This window comes from Trichosurus vulpecula, chromosome 2, assembly GCF_011100635.1.
Source record: "Trichosurus vulpecula isolate mTriVul1 chromosome 2, mTriVul1.pri, whole genome shotgun sequence".
Classification (NCBI taxonomy): Eukaryota; Metazoa; Chordata; class Mammalia; order Diprotodontia; family Phalangeridae; genus Trichosurus; species Trichosurus vulpecula.
Genome location: NC_050574.1, coordinates 42,783,773 through 42,801,559, shown reverse-complemented (window position 1 = coordinate 42,801,559; position 17,787 = coordinate 42,783,773). Strand labels below are relative to the sequence as shown.

General features: G+C 43.8%; 1 protein-coding gene across 1 annotated transcript in view; it reads right to left on the bottom strand.

Annotated features, from left to right (window-relative positions):
• Positions 1-11,690: 11,690 nt before the first annotated feature.
• Positions 11,691-17,787, bottom strand: part of LOC118836379 (transcription initiation factor TFIID subunit 1-like) — a 37,191-nt gene continuing 31,094 nt past the window's right edge. The window contains exons 22-24 of the mRNA XM_036743691.1: positions 13,408-13,496; positions 12,346-12,472; positions 11,691-11,822 (exon numbers count right to left, since the gene is read on the bottom strand). Coding sequence (XP_036599586.1) covers positions 11,691-11,822; positions 12,346-12,472; positions 13,408-13,496 — 348 coding nt within the window. The remainder of the gene's footprint in view (positions 11,823-12,345; positions 12,473-13,407; positions 13,497-17,787) is intronic.

Here is a 17,787-nt window from a genome sequence, read left to right as displayed (position 1 = left end):
TTGTCAAGGTTATTTCTTTGATCTTCTTTAATGGTAAAGAAATACCAGTTTTCATGACTACTGCTATATAGTATAGTTTGACAGATAGGAGTACTGCTCTTGGTGGAAAGTGGGAGCCCTTTGTAAGAGGAAGAAAAGTTAACCTTTGGAAGGAGATTAGAGAATGGAAATATGTCATCAAGAGGAAAAAGGTAAAGAAACAAAAAATTGTACAAGTGAAGTCAACAAGCAAATTTTTCTCCTCCCACCCAAGATAGGTAGTGTGTGAACATTTTTCCTCTCTTTTATTCTTTGTTATTATAATGGATAACTGAATGGGGAGGATTGACATATATAAGTGTTGATTTAAAAGAAAGTTACGAATACAAATTTAGCTTTAAAAATCATAATGGGGAGCTAGAATGGTCTGTTAAATGGTCTCAGGTGTTTGTTGTGTGCTTTTGGCTTGGTCCTTAACTTGTATGATTTGCACTGCAAGAAAGGGTTTGAATAGATGGGTGGAGGACCTTCCATGAATTCTGAAGGAGTTGTCAACCCTGAGAATTAAAGATTACACCCTTGTCATTGGCCCCAAGCTTGCTCACATTGCTGTAGATTCTTCCCTGGGGAGAAGGTATAAAATTGAACTTTAGAGAAAAGACTGGATGATTGCAGCCATTTTGCCTCTAGACTTTCTTCAAAGTAGAAAGGCTTACCAATTACTCCTCCTCCTCCTCTATGTAGGAGGAGGGGAGAGAATTTCAAGTCCCCACAACCCAAAGTCTCCTGTCTCTTTGGCTGAGAGCCCAAGGGTTAAGAACCCCAGCTAGCTGGACAGGGCCATGAAAGGGGAAGGGACGCCTGGACTAAGAACTCTCTCAGTACTACTAGAAAGGAATCCAGCTTTCCCTTTGACCCTCCCCCAGTCTCATTCAGGCAGACCCTCTGTGTTTCTTTATTGATCTACTGAGCTGATTTTTCCCTTTCCAGGTCCTAGAATCATAGCCTGGAAATTGAGACAAGTGATTACAGCTTCTGGGCTCCATTCCAAAAAAGGTAGGAAAGGAATTGAGTCCTGAGAGTCAGAAAGAGAGAAGGGAAGGCCTCTGGCCTAGGAGAAATCTTTGTTTTGATGCGGAACAGAGAAGTAGTCTAGTATTGGCACAAATAAGGACCCCTCAGGACACAAGGTCAGAAGATTTGGAATAGAAGGGACCTTTGAGAAGTAGACTTTAGTTATACTTCTATCCCAGACTTAATACGTGGCCATTTTCTTCTCTGGGCATCAATTTCAACATCTTCAAAATTATGAAGTTCATTTACACTCATCTCTAGGATGCCCCTCAGCTCTGACATTCTCCATTTTAAGTTCCTTCCCAGCTCCAACCTTCCCTGTCCTCAGGCCCCTTCCAGTTCAGACATCTCCTGTTCTAAGGTCCCTCCCAACTCTTCTATGGTCAAAGATCCCTTTGGGTTTAGATCCTCTAGTTCAATATGAAAGTTAATACCCACAGGTAGCAATCTTACTTGCCTAGTGATAACAAAGCCTCTGATCTTCCTAATTGGTCATTATTTGAAGGTCCTCCTAAGGTCAAGGGATAGATAAAGATCCTGAGGTCCTTCTAGCTCTGAGATTCTATAATCCATGCAGAAAGGATGATAAGTGTTTGTTGAATGATTGTGAAAGCCTTTTTCTAGTCATTGGCTTTCACCTTGACCTAATGGACTGTCCCCCTCTCAGAGAAAAAAAACAAAGAAGTATCACACCATCTCCATCAGTGGCCGCATGGCTTGGGACAAATGACAAGAAGCAAAGGAAGGAGACCAGGAGTGTGGATGATCATCAAAGGGTTCAGAATCCTAAAGTTCACTGCCACACCTTAGGCAGATGGGAAAGTTGAGACTGAGGCTCAAGAACTCAAGAGACCTGGTTCTCCCTCCCATAAGTCCCCAGACTGGCACCTTGAATACTTTGTCTTTTACTGCAAATGTTACAGTTAAAGAAACTGAGGCCTGGGAAATAGAAGTCAGACTTGGAATCAGGAAGACTCATCTCCTGAGTTCAAATCCAGCCTCAGACTCTTACTAGGTGTGTGACTCTGAGCAGGTCACTTAACCCTGTTTGCTTCAGTTTCTTCATCTTTAAAATGCAGACACTGGAGAAGAAAATGGCAAACTCCTCTGGTATCTCTTCCAAGAAAACCCCAAATGGGGTCACAAAGAATCAGATATGACTGAAAAATGACTAAACAGCAACAACAGGGAAAAGAAAAAACTTGAGAAAGGGGCAAAGCCCAATGGGAACTCTTTTGTTCTCCCATACAGAGTCCTTGCTACTAAGGCAGGTCTTTAGAGACCCCTCAGTGTGGGCCCAGAGCTGACTTCAACTTCTAGGGGATGGAAGCTAAGCATGAGTCCCTTCAGAGGGACTGGTACTATGGCTGGTCAGGAAAAATGTTTGAACCTGGGGCAGCTTCCAAAGAGGACAAAGTCTTGGAGACAAGGGAAGTGTAATGACAACCAGTATGGCTGCTAGCACAGGTTCTTAGATCTGCTTTGTTAGGAAAGATGGCTTTTTAAGGGGTCAAAATCTTCTTTAATTGCATAAAATACAAACAGACAAAATATAGAGCAAAAAAAATAAAAACCAACAGACAGGGCTCTAATGCCTGAATCAAAGCAATACTGCTATATACTTTACATGTATCACTGAATTGAGAGAGCGTTTACCTCTGAGCAGTCAGGGAGCTCTGAACATACAACCACTCAGAGTCTCCACCAGGGAATCACAAGATCCTTCTTGTAAGTGAGCACCTGAAGCAAAAGCCCACCTCTCAGAATATGTACTCTTTCAGCTAATAGGCTCAGAGCCAGAATCCTCCTGACTCAGAGCCTAATTAGAAATTAGCAAAAGGTGTGTAAGCCTTCCTACAAGCAAGCTTCTTTCAATGGGCTCCACATGAAGCCTATTGATGAGCAGGGAAGATCTTAGTCCCTATTAACCTTACAAGAAGGCAGAGGGGGCTTCCCACAGGAGGACACATCAACTGGGCCCAGGTGAACAGGGCAGGGTGAGAGGAGCTGGGAATAAGCTCCCTATCCCTCTCCCTGCTTATCCATCCACATCATTAAAGCAAAGTTCAGGACTTGGAAAAAGACCATGAGCATGCCTGAATGGTTCAGAATTGCAGGATATAAGAATTCTCTAAGTAGAAGGCAGAAGAATTAAAGCATTTATTCAAGCTCCAAAGTACCAGACCCAAGGACCAACGCCCCCAATTCAATATTGTGGCCAAAACCTTCCAGAACCAATAAGTCCACTTAACAATAGTAACCAGGAGGTTACAGAAAAATATTATGGCAGCAAGCCAAACCGTACTTATGCTTCCCCCCAATGCTAGGGCCCTCCTGTAAGAAGATCACTCACTGGTCCCAAGTTCTCAGTTTCTGCTCCTCCTAATCCTCAGTTTCTCCAGCCTCGGCTGCTCCTTAGTCTTCTCTGCTTCTTTAGCGCCTGCTGCTTCAGCTTCTTCTGCTCCTCAGCTTCCACTCCTTCAGCTTCTATGGCTCCGGCTTCTGCTGGTTCTGCTTCCACCATGTCTGCTTCTCCAAGCTCTGTTCTCTCTTTTTATACAATCCTTAGCCATCATCCTATTGACTAGAACATCATCTGATCAACCAGAACTTAGGCTAATACCATTGGCTCTGGTTTTAGCAACTGCCCTTAGGGCCCTGGGGGCTTCCTGCTTCTCTCAAACTTCCTTATTGCCAACCCTCTCCCTCCTTCTTCACTCTAAAGTTCTAAGGGATACCAGAGTTCCCCTTGTCCAAACCTACCCTATGATCAATGCCATTTTCTTTCATTTAGGTGCTTTTGCTTCTACCTCCTCTGTGGACTCAGGTTTCTAGAAAATGGAGCTTCAGGGAATCCTCCAGCAGTATAGTGTGGTCAGAACTGAGGGACTCAAAATAGCACTTCAGAAGAAGCCAAAAGTCAGGTAAGAAAGAACCCAGAGAAAGATGGCAAGGGAACCCGGTGCTCCTATTGGTCACCAGGCATCCCTTGTGCACAAGGTCAGGACTGGTCCTGAGAGGAAGAGATGAATAATAATAATGATGATAGTTTTAAAAAAGATGGAGAAAGAGGGCCTGATGCTCAGGGACACCTTTTTTTCTGAGTGAGGAGAACTAGGGATTCCATTTCTCACCATCATTTTGGGAAGGAGAACAGAAAAGAGGGGGTCTTTGGAGCAGGATGGGTAGAAACCTGGTGGGGGAAGGAGAAGATATGAACTGAAAGAGATAGGGACGAAGGGGAAATTACTTATCGTTCAGGAATTAGGAGAAGATTTAATGAGAGGCCTTGGAAAAAAGGAAGCAAGCATATATTAAGTGCTTTCTGCATACCAAGTACTGCTAAGCACCTTACACATATCAGAGTTGATCTTCACAATAACCCTACAAGACAGAGCTATTTATTATTTATTTATTATGTTTATATTATAGATATATAGATATTATATAAAGATGTTATATATAATATAACATTATATTACATTATATATTATGATTGTTATCCCCATTTATATATTATATATATATATATATATATATATATAATGATTATTATCCCCATTTTTATAGGGGAGGAAATTGAGGCAGACAGAGGAAAATTGACTGGGCCAGGGTCACAAGTCAAATAAATGCCCAAGGCTGGATTTGAATTGAGGTCTCTCTGACTCCAGGCCCACCTCTGTATCCACTCTATCCTCAGGGTGATTTAATAGAGTTCCCTGAGAACTGTTTATTGGGAGGAGATGGGGATTGTAACTGAAAGTCGGAGAAGTGTGGGAGGCAGTTGGGGTGGGGAGGTGGCTGATGCTGACATGGTATTCACTTTGACAGCCCTTTGAAGGTGCAAAGGGAGGTTCTGAAGGGGAGAGAGGAAGAACAGTGCTAACCAGCTTGGAGCTTCACACCTAATTAGTAAAAGGGCCTGGGCTTGTCTCTAATCAGACCTCCCTTCTTTGGCCCCACCTGGAGCCTATTCAAATGGGTGGGAAAGATCTTTTCACCTACTGATTGCCTTTACACCAGCCCACCATGGGCCTGCTCCCTCAAGTCTTGCCTTCCCAAGTCTTCAACAACCCCTGTGTAACTCTGGACAAGTCATTCTCTGTTCCTCCATATAAGGTTCCTCACTCTGTAAAATGTTGGGACTAGATCATTTTAAAATCCTTTCCAGGTCTAAAGTCTATGATCCCATCATCAAACGCAACCACAAGGGCTTTAAGATCCACCTTGTTGAAGGGCAGAAATTCATAAGGAAAATTACATTCCTGGATTCCAGGTGATCAGGGCAGACCCCAGAACATTTGGGAAGAGAGGGTGATAAATGTTTGTTGACTGACTAAATGTGAAGGTCTATTTCAGGGGCTCCTTCTTTGGAGTTGAGTCAGTGCTGACCTGCCCCACTCTCACAGAGGGTGGTGACTTTCTGTGGTCTGAGATCCCACCTCCAGGATTCAGGCTTTCATACTAGACAGGGGTGGGTGAGCAGGGGCTCTGAGAAGTGGGAATACAGTTCCATTTTCCCATCATTCATTAAGAACTTACTGTGTTGAAGTCATTGTCATCTCAGAGAAGTCATCTCTGAGCATAAGAGGAAGCTGAAATAATCCCTGCCTTCATGGTGCTTCCATTCTACTAGATGTGGGAAAGAAACACCCCTAACCTGTCTCCCTGATAGAGGCTGGGCCAGGGTAGGGAATGGGGAACCCCAAGTCAACATCTTTCTTTAATGCAGGATCCCAAATGGAGAAAGAAGACATGGCCCTCCTCTCAAGAGACAGTGATACCTCTTCCCTGGAGGACTCACCTGTGGATTCTAGCAGCTCTGAGGAGGAGGAGGCACATAAGGAGGATGGACAGGATCATGGGGATCCCTGGGGAGTCAGCCCAAGAGGCATCAGCATGCCTGCAGTCACAGAGCTCTGGCCACAATTTAGGCATAGAAAGGTAGGTGGGGCCATATGCAGGGAACAGCAGGAAAGGAGAAGGGACAGGGGCTGGCATCCAAACGGAAGCCATCATGTAGACATTGAGACAGCCCCTGAGAGGAAGGCAGAGAAGCAGACATATCAAGACAGACAGAAAGTCTAGAGTTGGGTAAGTAGAAGGACCCTGGGTTAGGAAAATAGAGACAGAGAGACCCTGAATTGGAGGCAGAGACACAGTGACAGAGACTCAAAGACATACAGAGAGGATCAGCTTTCTTGAGGGACCTTGCAGACTCAGTCACTAGAGGCATCTGAAATTCTGGTGAATTTTTGCAGCAGCGGGAGCCCCAGAGAAAAGGCAGCATGTCACCTGAATTAACCAATAAGAAGTTGTAGTTTATGAGTTGTCCACAAGGTGGCACTATACTGAAACTGCCAGCCAAGTGATAACAGACTCCAGGTGAGCCTCTGGGAGCTTCCCAGATTACTAAACAGTATCACTCTAAGGATCTTGGGAAGTTAAAACCCATTCTGGCCAAGTTCTGAATTTAGATTAAGGGACAATTTGGACTGCCCCTCCCCCCCCAATGTATATGGTTCCAGCAAGGTAGCAGCCATGTCTGCAGGTGGGAGCTGTGGCCAGATGCCCAGCTGGGCCATCTGGGTCACCTGTAGTGTGCTTCTCAGTAATGGTGCACAGGTGTTCCATGAAAATTACAGCACCACCCCAGGAGGCAGGGTCTTTAGCACCATCCCAGGACTACCAAGATCATCTAGGACTGAAAGTTTTTGTTGGAATATCATGACTCTCCTGTGGCTAAAACACCTCCCTGGGATCTGCCTGGATAATGGCAAGCAAAGTGAGACGTTTTGCTGTTTTTTTCTTTTGGAGTGCTTCTCAGCACTAAGTTAATCAAGTGCCTTTGATTGAATCAAGAGTCTTTGATGACCTGCTTAGATGTTTCAACAATCCGGCTAGCAGCTGTTGTGGGGGTGAAAAACCAACAACAACCAGCTCACAGAACACTGCAAGCCCAGGTTCTTTTGATCTGCTTTACTAAAGAAAGCCATGTTAAGGGGTGAATAATCTTACTTTAATCCAGCATACAAATATCATTCACTTAGTTCAGGGGAAAAAGCCAACACCCTGAACTTCAGAGCAAATACAAACAAATAACAAACATCAACAGATAGACCTTGTCTGATTCAAATCCCAATTCATAGTTACCAGAGTTTAACCAAGTCTGAATATCTGGGCAAGCTGGAGGGCTCTTAACTACAGCTGTCTGGAGTCTCCACATCAGCATGCCCCAAGAGTGAGAGCCCTAAGCAAATAACTCTGTTCTCTCTTTTTATACAGCAGCCAGAATTTAGGCCCCTACTATTGTCTCTGGAGTTAGCACCTCCCTTCATTGGCCCCACCTGGAGCCCCACCTTAGTTACTAATTCACACCCATATAGGCTTAGCACCTAGTAAGACTCAATCAAAGACATTGAATTAATCAAAGGAAACAAAGGCCAAACTCTTCAAGGGCACTTGGTTGAATTAAGTGCTAAGAGCCCATTTTGATTGCCAATACAAGGTCATGAGAAAGCCTAAGTCACATGAGTTTGAGTCACATGGTTGTGACACCCTCTGACCCTGAGGAAGTGTATATATATATTCTGAGGTTAGCATTTTGCTTTGGGGCTCACTCATGGGAAAAGTGTTCACGTGATTTTGCCAGACAAGACTCTGGTTAGCTGTTAAGGACCCTCCTGGCTTTGAAAACCCAGATGTTGGTGCTTCTCTCTTTGGTAACTATGTATGCATTGCCATGGACAGACAGTTAGAAGCCTGGTTTGCTGATTTGTGTTATTTGCTCTGTTTATATAGTTTCTGCTTGTAATTTCTGTTTGTGTTTTCTCTGAAGTTCAGGGTACTGACTGTTTCCCCTGAACTGAATGAATGATATATCTATGTTTAATTAAAGTTAGATTGTAAACTCCTTAAAGTTGCTTTCTTTGGAAAAGCAGATCAAAGAACTTCTGCTAGCAGCCCTCCTGTGTGCTGGTGTTATTGGCCTTACACCTCCACAGCAGCTGCAAGCAGCATTGGTGTTCCAGCCCACCATTTCTGGGGTCACCTTTTCCCCTTCCTCATTGATAAGCCCACCTGAAAGGAAACCAAACCATTTGCCCAACAGCCACAAGGATGAGCCAGGAAGTGGAAGAGGAATCACAGTTAGAGATGGACATTTAAAGAGCTGGCCACTGGAAGTGAGAGTAGTAGATCCCGAGACTCGCCAGTCTCACTCAGGGAAGGAAACACACCAGCCAAGCCATTAGAGAGGTTGTGTTTTTCTAGAGCAGGTGCTGGGGATGTGGCTCCACATTCCACTCCCTTTTCCCCTGTTGAAACAGTTCCTTTCTCCCAGAGCCAACATCAGTAGATACTTGCAGTAATGCCAAGAGCTGTCCTTTCCAGGGGAATTGCTACAAAACCAACCCCGCTGCTTCAAAGGGACAAAGGCAAGGGCAAGATGACCCCTTATGAATTTGTCCAGTTCTTCAGGTCTTATCCTCAGTGAACGTACCCACCCCTTTTAAGTTTCAGCCCTGCGACCCACATATAAAGTCAGAAGAATGCTGCCTTTGGAGATAAAGTAAAAGTTGGTTGGCCAAGTGCAGGGCTAAGAGCTGGAGGGAAAATGCATATATCTGCTACCATCCCACATCGGGAATTTCCAAACAATTCCTGTATTCATTAGATTCAGATAATCAGCACACTATGACATCATAGTTTATTAGACACAACAACAATAAAAGTATGACCATATGTTGTTCTCTGCCCAACTGTCTTCTGAGACTCCTTCCAACTGCCCTCTCATCCCTCTGGTGGTACTGGGGGTGATTTCCAAACTACCTGCTCACAGATCATGGAGAGGGAAGAAGTAGGTGGAGGAGGTGTGTGTGTGTGTGTGTGTGTGTGTGTGTGTGTGTGTGTGTGTCTGCAGTTCTGCACTTGAGGTTGTAAATTGTAGAAACACGGGGAGCAAGTTCTTTATCTCTACCCCTGGCTTGTCAGTCTTGTTGTTGAGTTGTTTCAGTCATAGGCAATTATTCATGGCCCCATTTGGGGTTTTCTTGGCGGAGATACTGGAGTGGTTTGCCATTTTCTTCTCCAGCTCATTTTACAGATGGGTAAACTGAGGCAAACAGGGTTGAGTGATTTGCCCAAGACCACACAGCTAGAAGTGTATGAGGACAGATTTGAACTCAGGATGATGAGTCTTCCTGATTGCAAGCCCCTTGCTCTATCCACTGCACCACCTAGCTGCCCACTTGTCACTCTCCTTAGCAAATAATCAATACGCTTTCATTCTCAGAGTTTGAATTAACTTTTGAGGTCATGGAGCTGGAACAAGCTTTCCTAGAATATCAGAGGTGGCAGGGCCCTTAGAACATAGAACATCAGCTCTGTGAGGGTCCTAAAGATGGAAAAGGGTAGAGCTAGGAGGAACCACAGAACAGAGAATGACAAGACTGATGGGAGGGTCCTTAGAACGTAGAACATTACATCTCTAAAGGACATTAAAATGCAGAATGTCAGAGCTGGGAGGGATTTCTGGCCATAGAGCATGCCATCCAGGTGGGACCTACCTAACAGACAATTCTAAGTCTAACACCATCATTTCATCTTTTTGATTAGCAGATTTTTTCGTTTACTTTTCTATAGAATGAGGAGCATTGGACCAAATGTTTACACACCCTTCTCTTTTTCCCATTTTCTGGTGGGCTCCACTGCCATATGCTCATAGCTGCACATTAGTGAGGGTGAGAAAATGGGCAAGCTTTCCTTCCTGCCTCTCCAGTAGGATGGATTGTAGATGGGAAGCTCAGGTGGTTATGGGGATACTCTGAGGATATGGATCTTACTGCCTAGTTTTATGGCAGGAGAAAAAGGCACCCCCAGAGGAAAGGAAAGAAGTGGGCAGTATGGGGACCTACTATACCTCTCCCTGAAGAAATCCCAGCAGTTGATGTGATGATGTCCAAGATCTCAGGTGAGGAATGAGTGGAGGCTCTGGGTGGGAGGAGCCATGGGCACAGGGGTAATCCCTCTCAGCCTTAGTTCACACAAACTCTTCTGCCTTCACTTATTGCCGAGTACTAGGTACTTACCAAATTCGAGTTGGGGGGATTGGGCATAGCCTTGGGGAAGTGGTCCTTCCAATTTATGATGAAAATTGCTATCCATTTCCAGAGAAAGAACTCACAGAGTCTAGATGCATATTGAAGCCCACTTTTTCTTTACTTTTCATTTTTTATCTGTGTTTTCTTTCACAACAGGACTAATGTAGAAATGTTTTGCATGACTGCACATGTATAACCCATATCAAATTGTTTGCCTTTTCAATGAGGAGAGGGTAAGGAGAGTGGGAGAGAATTTGGAACTCAAGTTTTTTTTTTAAATAATGTTAAAAATTGTTTTTACATATAATTGGAAACTAAATTATTAATTTTTTAAAAAAGAAGTTGTCCTTTCTTCAGTCCCTGATACTGCTCTTTCTTCAAAAGAAAAGGGGAAGCAATACCCCTGCGTCATTTCTGGTCCCCGAGGAGCGGGACACGGATATTTGTCGAACTGAAATGAACAGGACTGACCCGCTCCTTCCCTGAGCCCCCACCTGGAGATAGGAGTCTAGAGGCTGATTGTGGCCTCAAGAATAGTCCTATTCTTCCCCTCATCCCCAGCACCTCCCACCCCTAACCTTTGTTAGTAGAGACTTCAAATCCAGGCTGGGACCTAATCCACAAAGTGTGGAAAGTGAGAAAAAAAAAGCCTGCAGGTGCAGAGAGAAGGAGAGGGAGTGTCTTCCACAGTTCCATTCTCTCCAGAGGCCTCCGTGAGGCTGGTGGGGGTGGAGCACGGGAAGAATGGGGTCCTCAGAGATCTTGGAAAAGCAGAGTCAGAGGCAGAAGTGAGTCAATGGCACTGCCTCCTTCAGAAAGCCCTCTGACTTGACCTTTCGTTATTGCCAACCCTCTCCCTCCTTCTTCAGCTCTAAAGTTCTAAGGGATACCAGAGTTCCCCTTGTCCAAACCTACCCTCCCTTAGCACATAAGGAAACCAAGGTCTTAAAGAGTCCAAATATTCTGCCCAGTTTCATAGAGTTAGGGATGGCTAAGGGTGCACAGAGTCAGGAGGACCTGATTTCAAATCCAGCCTCAGACTAGCTGGGTCACCCTGGGTAAGTCACTTAATCCTGTTTGCCTCAGTTTCCTCACCTGTGCAATGGTGATAATAATAGCACCCACCTTCCAGGGTTGTTGTGAGGATAAAATGAGATAGTAGTTGTAAAAAGCATGGCACATAGTAAGCATTATATAAATACTAGGTGTTGTTTTTATTGTTGTTGTGGTTATGGAGAGAACCTGAATCTGATGCCAGATCTTTAGATTCTGAAGAAAAAATGTGTTGGTGGCTGAGCCCTGATGATGTTGGCTCTGCAGAACTATTTCTTGTCTTCTTTTTCTCCCTGCTCAAAAACCTTCCGTCCTGTTATCCCCTAAGGAGCAGGGGAGGGTCCCCATTGCTGGGTCTGGGCCACGCTGACGTTGCTTTGTTGAAAGTGTTTCATCGGACGCCTGTGACTCCTCGACCAGAGAAAAGAGCCCATTCTCATTGCTCTTTTCATTAGGGGCGCTACTGGTGGCTTTGGAGTCCGATTAGCTGAAGTGACTGGTGGCGTTCCCATTGGGTGAAGGCGTGCAGCTTTTACAGGAGGCATTTCGACAGTGATGTTCAATGTAACTTGTGAAGACTGGGCTGGCAGAGAAGGGCATTCCAACGGTCTCTTCCTGGTTGGATGGTAGGGACGATCAGGGCAACAGGGAAGCTGGAAGCAAACCAAACATAACATCAATTCTTCTGAAAAAGGGACCCCTCTCCCATTCTCTTCCCTCTCTTGACCACTGGGTGTGGAGTCAGATATATTTAGGAGCTAAGGCTCTGTATGGAGCTAGGACCCACCTCCCCCCAAAGCCAATGAAGATACCCAGCCCAGTGCCAGAACCCCAGATTGGAACATCCCATCTCATAGAACCAAGAGTCTGAGCTTTCAGAGTTGGGGTGGAGCAGATGTTTATACGTCCCTGCTCTTTCTCCACTTGAGGTAACAGAGGAGTGATAGGATCATTTTCATGAATGAGAACATCCCTACAGAATTGTCACATTAGTGCTAAAGTGAATTACTGTAAGATGCAGACTGACTGATCAAAGCCGTGGTCTCCTAGTCAAAGAAAGGATCTCTAAGGGCATGACTGCCCACATGCAAAGGCCCCTCCCCAAATCTCTAGACTCTGATTCTCCAGTCATACTTACCCTGATACATGCAGAGGGCTCATCCATAGAGTGGTCATCTGGTTGGATACGATCGAGTTCTCTCTTCCTGGGTGAGCACTGTTCTTCCTCTCCGCCCTTCAGAACCTCCCTTTTCACCTCCAAAGAGCTGTCAAAGTGAATAGCACGTCAGCATCAGCCACCTCCCCACCCCAACTGCCTCCCACACTTCTCCCACTTTCAGTTACAATCCCCATCTCCTCCCAATAAGCAGTTCTCAGTGAACTCTACTAAATCACCCTGAGGACAGAGTGGATGCAGAGGTGGGCCTGGAGTCAAGAAGACCTCAATTCAAATCCGGCCTCGGGCATTTATTTGACTTGTGACCCTGGCCCATTCAATTTTCCTCTGTCTGCCTCAGTTTCCTCCCCTATAAAAATGGGGAAAATAATCATAATATATAATATAATATGATATGATATAACGTAACATAACATAACTAATATGGTATGACGTGATATAATATAATAAACATAATATGATACAATATAATATAATGTAATGTTATATATAATATATATGTAATATCTATACATATCTATAATATAAATATAATAAATAAATAATAAATAGCTGTCTTGAAGGGTTATTGTGAGGATCAACTCTGATATGTGTAAGATGCTTAGCAGTACTTGGTATGCAGAAGGCACTTAATACATGCTTGCTTCCTTTTTTCCAAGGCCTCTCATTAAATCTTCTCCTAATTCCTGAACAATAAGTAATTTCCCCTTCATCCCTATCTCTTTCAGTTCATATCTTCTCCTTCCCCCACCAGGTTTCTACCCATCCTGCTCCAAAGACCCCCTCTTTTCTGTTCTCCTTCCCAAAATGATTGTGAGAAATGGGATCCCTAGTTCTCCTCACTCAGAAAAAAAGGTGTCCCTGAGCACCAGGCCCTCTTTCTCCATCTTTTTTAAAACTATCATTATTATTATTATCCATCTCTTCCTCTCAGGACCAGTCCTGACCTTGTGCACAAGGGATGCCTGGTGACCAATAGGAGCACCGGGTTCCCTTGCCATCTTTCTCTGGGTTCTTTCTTACCTGACTTTTGGCTTCTTCTGAAGTGTGATTTTGAGTCCCTCAATTCTGACCACACTATACTGCTGGAGGATTCCCTGAAGCTCCATCTTCTAGAAGTCCACGAAGGAGGTAGAAGCCAAAGCACCTAAATGAAAGAAAATGTCATTGATTGTCATGTTCAGAGATGCAAGGGACTCTGGGAATCATCCCAAACTACCACCTTTCTTGGACAGATTTAGGAATCTCAGTCCTTGAAAGACAAAACAACTTCCCCACAGCCACACAGTTAGTCAATCACTTCAGAGAAGTGGGACTCAGACAATGCAATTCTGATGTAAAATTCAGTGTTCTTTTCACTAGATAAATATTCCTTGGGTTGGAGGAGAAATGGCAGGACTGGGTTATCCCTTGGGGATCTGGGTCTTCCCCCTGGGAACAAGCACTATTCTTACCTTGCTGGAATGGGGAGCTCCCTTTTATTTTATCTTGATCTTCATGGCCCAACATGAGCTCGGTTCTTTCATGTTTTCCTTCAGACTTTCCCATTCCCTTGAGCTGTGCCAGGATCTCAACCTTTCTGGGTCTGAATGTTTGCCCTCCACAGACTAGCAATGACCCCTCTAAATGAATCTTTCATACTCAATGTTTCTCCCTCCTTTCAAATATCCCACTTTATTGCATGAGCTTCTCTTCCAGGGAGGCTTGAGGAACTCTGAAGCAACCCCCCCCCCACCTCCAATATTGTACCATAAGCACATACCTGTAAGCAAAGGGGTCAAGTCAGGAGAAGTCAGATAGGTCTGTCCTGGAGAGAGCTGGAAGTAGAACTAACTGCTATTCAGCAGTCGGACTAATAAATACCTGTCAGATCCATGGTTGACACCTGTTCCAAGAGAGGTGTGAACTTGACAGCTGTTGGGTCAGCTGACCCCTCCGAGACTGAAATTTGCCCTAGGTCACTCAGATAGTGATGGCAAGAGCAGAATCTTCATTTCACTTCTGAAGACCAGGGCTTTTTCCAGGTTTTATCTGCAACTTTATCCCATAAAACCTGTCTATAGTATTGAGAAAAAGAGGTTCTGAATTCTTCAACCTCTCTGTTCCCCTACTCGGAGATCTTGATTCCATTATTCCAAAGGTCAGTGTTTCCAAATACTATCTAGATACCATAATCAGGAATAGGTTTAAAAAAAGAGAAATAAAACTTTGCACCAATATCCTTAATGAGCATTTATATGAAAATTTTAAGAAAAATATATTGTTGAGTAAGCAACAGAAGCATGTAAAAAATATTATACTCTTTGACTCGGGGTAGAGTTCATAGCCAAAAAGCACAGTTGATTCAACATCAGGAAGACTATAATAAACCATATTTGTAACAGAAAAATAAAACCATATGATTCCATAATAGAGACTGAAAAAGTCTTTGACAAAATCTAGGGCAGCTAGGTGGTGCAGTGGATAGAGCGCTGGGCCTAAAGTCAGGAAGACCCATCTTCATGAATTCAAATCAGACCTCAGACTTTTACTAGTTCTGTGACTTTTTGAGCGAATCACTTAATCTCCGTTTGCCTTGACTGGGAAGTCATAATAGCACCTACACCTCAGGGTTGTTGTGAGGACCAAAAGAGATAATATTTGTAAAGCCCTTAGCACAGTGTCTGGTGTAATAAATGTTTGTTTCTTTCCTTCTTAAACTTAAATTGTCCAACAGCCTCAGTCCCTCGAGGGAAATTAATATTGTACTATTATATTAATAACTATTAAGTTGGGATCCACCCATTTCCTCCTATTTCTGTTGACTGAACTCCTGAAAAGGTCAGTTAGTCTCTGAAAGGTGTGAATGAGTGATTAGAACATCACTTCTAGCCCTTAAGGCACATGCTTAATAACCAGGTTGGTCCCACCTAACTGGGAAACCTAATTTCTGCTTTGAGTATAAATAGAATCGAGAGGAGGCAAGCCTTAGCCTGGCAGAAGAACCCCCTGTCCTTGATCCGCTCCAACAGAGTTTAGGGCCAGGTAATGATGGAGAAAACTAGATACAGAGGTCTGGATGGAAACGGTTTCCCCAGCCCAGCTGCTGAGTCTCACAGATCAAACCATTTTCTCGTTGGGAGGACATGAAAACTTTTAGCCCACCTTCTCATTAATATATCCACCAATAAGAGTTGAGTTTCACTTGTTAGGAGCATTCCCAGTCAGAAGGTACACACCTGATTTAAGATGATTTAGAGCCTCCCTTTGGTTATGGGAGAAATTACTGACCATCAATATATTGATTACAGGCTAGTCTAATTAACAAACTGATTATTAATTACCCAGAAACTCGGGGGGGGGGGCGGTGCTGTATGTTATTCATTACAGTTGTCAACCTACACTAGATTTTCATCAGAAAACACCCCCATATCTTTTGAACCCAAATGGAAAATGTGTCCACATTCAGGGAACTTTCTGTTGAAGACTCTGGCTGTGGACTGACTCTTTTCCTGTTACCAACAGTTAAATTTTCTCTGGGTAAGAACATGTTCTGTGTCTGTTCTGAGTATTTTCTATGTGCTGCTGTTTCAGTCTTGGGGTCTTAGGAAGCCCAAAATGCAAGGACAAAGGGCTCAGATCTGCCTCAAAAAGAATTTGACCACTCAAGTCTTCTTTCAGTCAAGTAATTTATTAAAACACTGGTTGGGGCAGGCAAGATTCCTAGTGAGTCTGTGCTATTTGCAACACCAATATAAGTGGGCCAGATTTTTAGAATCCGTTTAGATCGTTACTTTTAGTGGGAAGATCTGGATGGGATCTAGGGGTGGCAAGTAGCCTGGAGTGGACCAGGTGCAGACAACAAGGGCCAGAATGAAAGGGAAATTAAAAGGATTATTGACTGGGAAGGGCTGGATGCCCTGGCCAAATGCCAGAGATCTAGGTTCAGGGGCTTTGGGGTCCAGGTCCCAAAGACATGTTCTTTTCCTTTAGGGGTCCAGCTTGAATCCCACCCCCATCACTGCAGCTTCTAATAACTGGTCACTCTCTCAATGGGGTTGTCAATAGAATGTGTTCTAATTGATAGAAATCTTCTAAAGTAGAATAGGGAGATAAAAGTACAATTTTTTGCTGTCTCAGGATTTGAGGTATCTTGGGCCTCCGTCTACAAATTCCAAGCTGCTTGATAGTGTGTCCCAAATCTTTGCAGGATATTGGGCTTCAAAAGTGAAGTCCGGGCCAAAGATCTGTGAGAGAATAAAGTTTAAAATTACTTTAATTCAATAAGTCTGAGTCAGGTCTCTGTGTAGAGACAGATCAAGTGCTTCAGCACAGAGCTAAAAAAAAAAAAATACCAGTTACCAGCTGGGCATCTGTGAGCAGAAAAAATTTCCTTGAGCAGAGGAAATAACTAAGAAAAGTAATTTTTATTTCTAGTCATCGAGTTTATTCCCTGGGTGTGTTCTTTTCTGTCTTTCTGTCTTTTTGTCTCTGTGTCAATAGTGTAATACTCGAAGGTCAGTCCAATTTTTTCTGAAGAGCAAAATTAAGAAAACTTTTTTAAAAAAATCTTTCTGTATTTTGATTTCGGCCAAAAAAAAAAATCAAAAGAGAGAAGTATCTTTTCCCCAATTTATAGACGTTTCATATAAACTAATTGGAAATTAGCGAGGTTTCTCTAAATTGTGGCTTATGTGCTGAAATCGTTGTCGCAAGTTTCAAAATAGCATTCTTTGAAACTTGTTTTAAGTAAGTTTAAAATATAGGCAGATTTGAAAGTAGTATGAGTGAAGTTTCAGGGGATCTTTTGTCTCTTCCCTGAGTAAAAACCAAGCCACTTTTCCCAACTTTTGCAGTGAGGGAGAAGACAGTGTGCTTGTCTTTGGCTCTAAGCTGCTCAGTGTCGCTAGCAGGACGGCACCCTTTAATTCGTTTAGAGAAGGTCTCCAGGGGCACCTTCCTCTGTTCTTGCCTTCTATTAGCACATGAACTGGGGTTGCCTGGGCAGAAAACAGAACCTAAATTGGACGAGTTGGTGATGGGAACCCAGGCATAGAAAGCCAATGCTGATGAGGGAAATCTCCATTTCCCCTGGAGAGTTGTTGCGTCTCTAATTCTTAGAGCCCACCACCCACATCTCAGTTGGGATTAATTGATAGTCTCCCACCCACTCTAAGCCACGTGGCGGGGGAGGGGGTGGAGGGGAGGTGTGGAGAGGGGAACAGGGCGGATTTTTATTACTCCAGAAGACTGAGCGAGAAATTAAACTGAAAGATTTAAACAGCAAAACCGTAGGGCCAAAGGGATTCCCTTAAATGGGTTGGAGAAAACAGAAAATGTATCTAAAAACTTTCTTTTGTCTAATCTGAATAATACTGTTTTAAGACACAAGGAAATGTTAGAATTCAAAAGGCGGATGTCGGG